The sequence below is a fragment of the Aplysia californica genome, unplaced genomic scaffold, assembly GCF_000002075.1.
Source record: "Aplysia californica isolate F4 #8 unplaced genomic scaffold, AplCal3.0 scaffold00293, whole genome shotgun sequence".
NCBI lineage: Eukaryota > Metazoa > Mollusca > Gastropoda > Aplysiida > Aplysiidae > Aplysia > Aplysia californica.
In genome coordinates, this window is record NW_004797563.1 from 575,240 (window position 1) to 580,180 (window position 4,941).

At 38.0% G+C, this 4,941-nt stretch overlaps 1 protein-coding gene across 1 annotated transcript in view; it reads left to right on the forward strand.

Annotated features, from left to right (window-relative positions):
* The window catches only part of LOC101863354 (nose resistant to fluoxetine protein 6-like), a 21,267-nt gene that overhangs the window by 1,877 nt on the left and 14,449 nt on the right, over window positions 1-4,941 (forward strand). The window contains exons 3-4 of the mRNA XM_005101685.1: window positions 1,696-1,771; window positions 2,974-3,392. Coding sequence (XP_005101742.1) covers window positions 1,696-1,771; window positions 2,974-3,392 — 495 coding nt within the window. The remainder of the gene's footprint in view (window positions 1-1,695; window positions 1,772-2,973; window positions 3,393-4,941) is intronic.

Here is a 4,941-nt window from a genome sequence, read left to right on the forward strand (position 1 = left end):
GCTGCTGCTGCTGCTGCTGATGATGATGATGATGATGATGATGATATTTCTCAGGGTAGCTCACAATTTGCACCTCCTCTGGAATGGGATCTTTGTCTGCCTGACTCCTGCAAGGGCCCTGAGCTGAACAATGCCTTGTATGGCCGTAAGTATACAATAAATATAGAGAAAGATGTTGAAATGGGTGGTGTTTGGGAGCCCAGATTGTAGTGGTAGGGGGAGAAGGGCAATGCGTAGCACTAGTAAGCCTTATCTGTTAGTTAGAGGTTTCAATCTGGACACTTTGTGTCTAAAATCAGAGGTTTTACTCCATTTTATAAGCACATTTTAATACCTTTTCTATCCTTTCCCATTTGTAAATGACCTTTTGTCATGGAGTTTGCGAGGTTTTATAGCAAGGCTGTCACCTCATACAACCTCTTTCCAGCATCATACTGAAGCGAGTCATGGACAAAACCTCAAAAGCCTACGTCAGGAAGACCCATTTGTGCAAACATGAAAAACAAAAAAGAAAACATTCAGTAGAAAAGAAGGGGGCCTAGGGGTGAAAATCATATTTAAAGTATGTACAAAAAAACAAATTTGTGAAAATCTAAGAAAAAGGAGAACTATATAATTTCTCTTGAGAAAAGACATTTTTAGTTGACTTTAAGATATAACTAATATCAAAAAGGGTGCTTGGGACTTTGAGGGATATGATTGTAGGTTCCAAAATTGAAGAAAACTAAGTTGCATGATCAATTTGGAAAACAATAACAACAATGATACATCATGACCCCAAGAGTATTAGGAATGGCATGTGGACAAAATGCAACTAAACGTAGCTTAAGTTTCAGAATTTTGAGAGCAGTAGTATCGTGTAAAGGGTTAAACTCTGAGGTACTTCCCAGGATTATACATAAAGAAACAACATTGAAATACAGAAACATCACACTTGACTTCACAATTAAACTGGAGGGGACGTTACTCATTCCATTATATTTGTATTGTTCATGCCCGCTATTCATGGACCATGAAAGTAGAAGCAGAGGGTTTTGGAAACTCTTTTTCCTTCCATGCAAGAACAACATATTCAATGTAGCTGCAATATCTAGATCCAAGATGATGTAGAACATACTGGCACCCAGTCATATAGCTATAAATAGTTAATTCTCTGAAATTTTGTAAATTTCATACTATGTAGAAGTAATGAGTTTTCTTGCAACACAACATCTTGCCAGGATACGAAGTGCAGATAAAGTGCTGGCGAACGCGTTGTAGCGGAATGTGTCTTCATAAAGCATTTGTTTCGAGTTGAACAGATTCGTCACCCGTGCCTCAAGGAAACTTTGACGTCCAAATAAAGACATGGAACAGAGTGGACATAATCTAGTTGTGGCGAGGAAGCCAAGTTCAAAACGGTTTTAGAACTTGATGTTATCATTCTCAGCGTGAAAACTTTGATATTCGTTCATTTGTATACAATTACATAAAAAGGCATTAGCGTACTTGGACTTCACAGTATGCGTCTTTCAAAGATGACAAGACAGCAATAAAAATCATTCAATGCTTAAGTCCATTAAGACTTTTTTCATTTATGAGACGATGTCAATGTAGTTCTCAGGAGACAAAAGTTAAAAAAAACCCTTTTGACATGTAGAACATAACATTGTTATTTAACAATGTAAATTAATGTACTTCTGTTTCTTCCTTCAGTGAATATAACCCAAGTTTACATGATGTGCCCAGCAGATCTGGACATCTCGGAAGACACTGCCGCCATTGTTGCTATGTAAGGCTTACAGTTACTCATAAAAAAGTATTTTTAGATTTAATAGGCTTAGCTCCCTTGGTACTGTTTATGTTTTAAAGCTGATAGATAACTTTTGATAGAAACTCATTGTGCTGCTTCTCTGGACAAAAAGTAACCCTAGTCAACGTGTAAGAGGCTAATTGCTGAGTTTATCCAACACACAGCCCCTCCCCAAGCATTTCTAAATAGTTCTCCGAACCCCTGCTGTAAATTAATAATTTTGGGCAAGCTACACAGCAATTAATGTTTCATTCCACACCTCTTTGACATAGGGAAGAAAAGAACGTTGAAAAATAGTTATTCTTTTCTGTTTACCCGAAACAAAAATATGTAGCATAAGAGCCTTCCAAGAAATAAAAAAGAAAGAACAAGTCCCGCCACTGTTCACTTCTCCCCTCAGCTTTCCAACACCACTGGGAATGCTGCAAACCATTTACATTTTGTAAAAGAAAAAAAAACTCAAGTTGGTAGCGTTTCAATTTGACCCAAAAGGGCAATCGTTGTGAACTTTGTGAAACATGTTTATTTCCTCGACATGCAAAATACCATCTTAGAATTGCCTCGTTTTATTACACCCCTCCCTGGAAAACACAGCACGAAACATAGTCTTTTAGATACTACCGGTGAATATCATAATAAAAATAATGTGTGTGTGTGTGTGTGTGTGGGGGGGGGGGTGCATGCGTGTATGAAACACCAAACTGATGTGCCAGTTTCTGGGAATAAATGACTAATCCGATCTTTTCTATTTACTTGCTAGAATTGAGTTTGCTTAAGCCGACTGACTTCTTACTTGAAACAAGACGATCGTAAATGATACATCATGAAATATCCATGTTATTAAATCATATTATTACTAAATTTTCGTTTCACAGTCATCCTCTCAATATGATACCACACTAGATATTTATGTTTTTAAAGTATATTAAACTACATGATAGTGGCGTCGGTAGCCTAGTGTGTAGGCTACCAGACTCGTAATCATGAGAATGCGGGTTCAGGGGTTCGAGCCTCAGGTCCTTGGGAAAGGCACTTTATACGAATGTCCCTCTTGGTTCGGTCCTTACGGAGATGAACGTTAACCTCGGAGGTCCCGCCTCTTAAATAACCTTACAGTGTTGATAGGGAGTTTTACCAAAACCATTTCATCATTTCAAACTATTATTATACTTTCTTTTCAGAGTCATCCTCTCAATATTTGGCCTCCTAGCGGTAGTCGGCACCTTCATGGATTTATACGTGAGGTTTAAAAAATCTGATAAGACCCCTTATGCTGTTATGGATATATCAGCTAAAAACGGTACTGTCAACTCCGGATTTGAAACTCAAGAAACGAAACTAAACGGTAACCTGGAAAACAGCAACTCTCAAATGACGGAACAAACCGCGAAAGTAACGATCAACCCTTTGAGTGAACCTCAGTTGATAACCCCCGGGCTGAATGGGAATCTTCAGACAAATGGGGAAATCGCATGGACAACAAAGACGAGTTTGCCTGATTTTAGGAACCACCACGTAAATGGGTCGATGAAAAATGTTGACTCAACCCAGGGGAAAGGAGAAAACACCGGAACCCAACCAAAGAAAGTGGATGATACAGGTAGACTTGGAAATTTAATCTGCAACAAATTTTCTTATAACTGTATCGAAATACTAAGTGTGTCGTAATTGTAAAGGAGGTATGAAGAATTCATCAAAGTGTTCGAATGTGGCAAGTAAAAATGTTCTTTAAGTTAAAAAAAAACCAACAACCCACACACTGAATTGATTTATCATTACCTCCACAGCATAATATTGCAACACGACCACTCTGTTCAACGAATTTACTTTGTAGTTTGAAAGGCCTGGAGCAGATGGCACTAAATCTGGAAGTAGCATGGCATGTTTCTTTTTATGAAAAAAAACATAACAAGGTTTTCCGTATGACAAAACCATTCCAATAAACGAACAATGACTGGTCCTTTCAAAACAGAAGTTCATTTACTGAACACAAAGGTTAAAGGTAAAAGAAAAAATAAAAATAGAAGATAGATAGTATAACATTTATTGAGCGTCGATGGACATTTTGGGTGGATATAACAGAACATTTGCATTCAAAGAATCAGCACCAAAACAAAAACAAAACAAATAACTAATTACATAGATGCACAACGATACACGTACAATGATACACGTACAACGATACACGTACAACAAAGGACAACTCACTCCCACAACCGTATGCACAGTGAGTCTGTGTGCATGAACTCTTTCTTCTCCTTGTTCCCCTCTCTCTCTTTCTGTTTTCCCTCTCTCTTTCTTTTTTCTCCCCCCCCCTCTCTCTCTCTCTTTCTCTCTCTCTCTCGCTTTCTTTCTCTTTTACCCTCTGCCTCTGTTTCACCCTGTGCCACCCCCACCTCACTCTCTATCTCTCTTTCTCTCTCTCTCTCTCTCTCTCTCTCTCTCTCTCACACACACACACACACACACACACACACACACACACACACACACACACACTCACACTCTCTTCTTTTCATCTATTCCATACAATTAAGTATGTAGTAAAAAATAACTTGTCATTAAGATATTGTTCAAATCGTAAGGTTTTCGATGTTATTCTGCTTAATCTAAAAGAAGAGGGGACATGGGAGTGTTTATATCTTGATGCTAACTGTTTTGCCTTTAGACAGAATGTTAGGACATTTGTGAATGTGAGGTTTGTCGATTTGTTAGCGATTTCATTTTACATATTATGATGTCGGTCGGAATGCAAGGGAAAAAAGTCCCAAAATTGGGCATTTTTAGTCAAATTGTAAAATGCAGGTTTAAACTTTTTTTTTTTTAATGTGTCATCTGCTGCGATTATAGCAATAACTATGCTCTGATTATTAATTATAGTATTCCTTCAATTAACATATCCTGTAGATCTGTAAATGAGGCAAGGATTACCTGGATACCTGTAGGTGTCATCTCTGACTTTGGGGTTGGCGTGTAATGACCCTCCATCTTTCACGGAGCCAAGGATTACTATGGGCAAAACTCATATTATCATGGGGACAATTACTGGGCATGGAATAAAACGTAATTTCCTTTCTCTTTTAACGCACTTTATACACACATGCATACGTACAAACACACACACACACACACACACACACACACACACA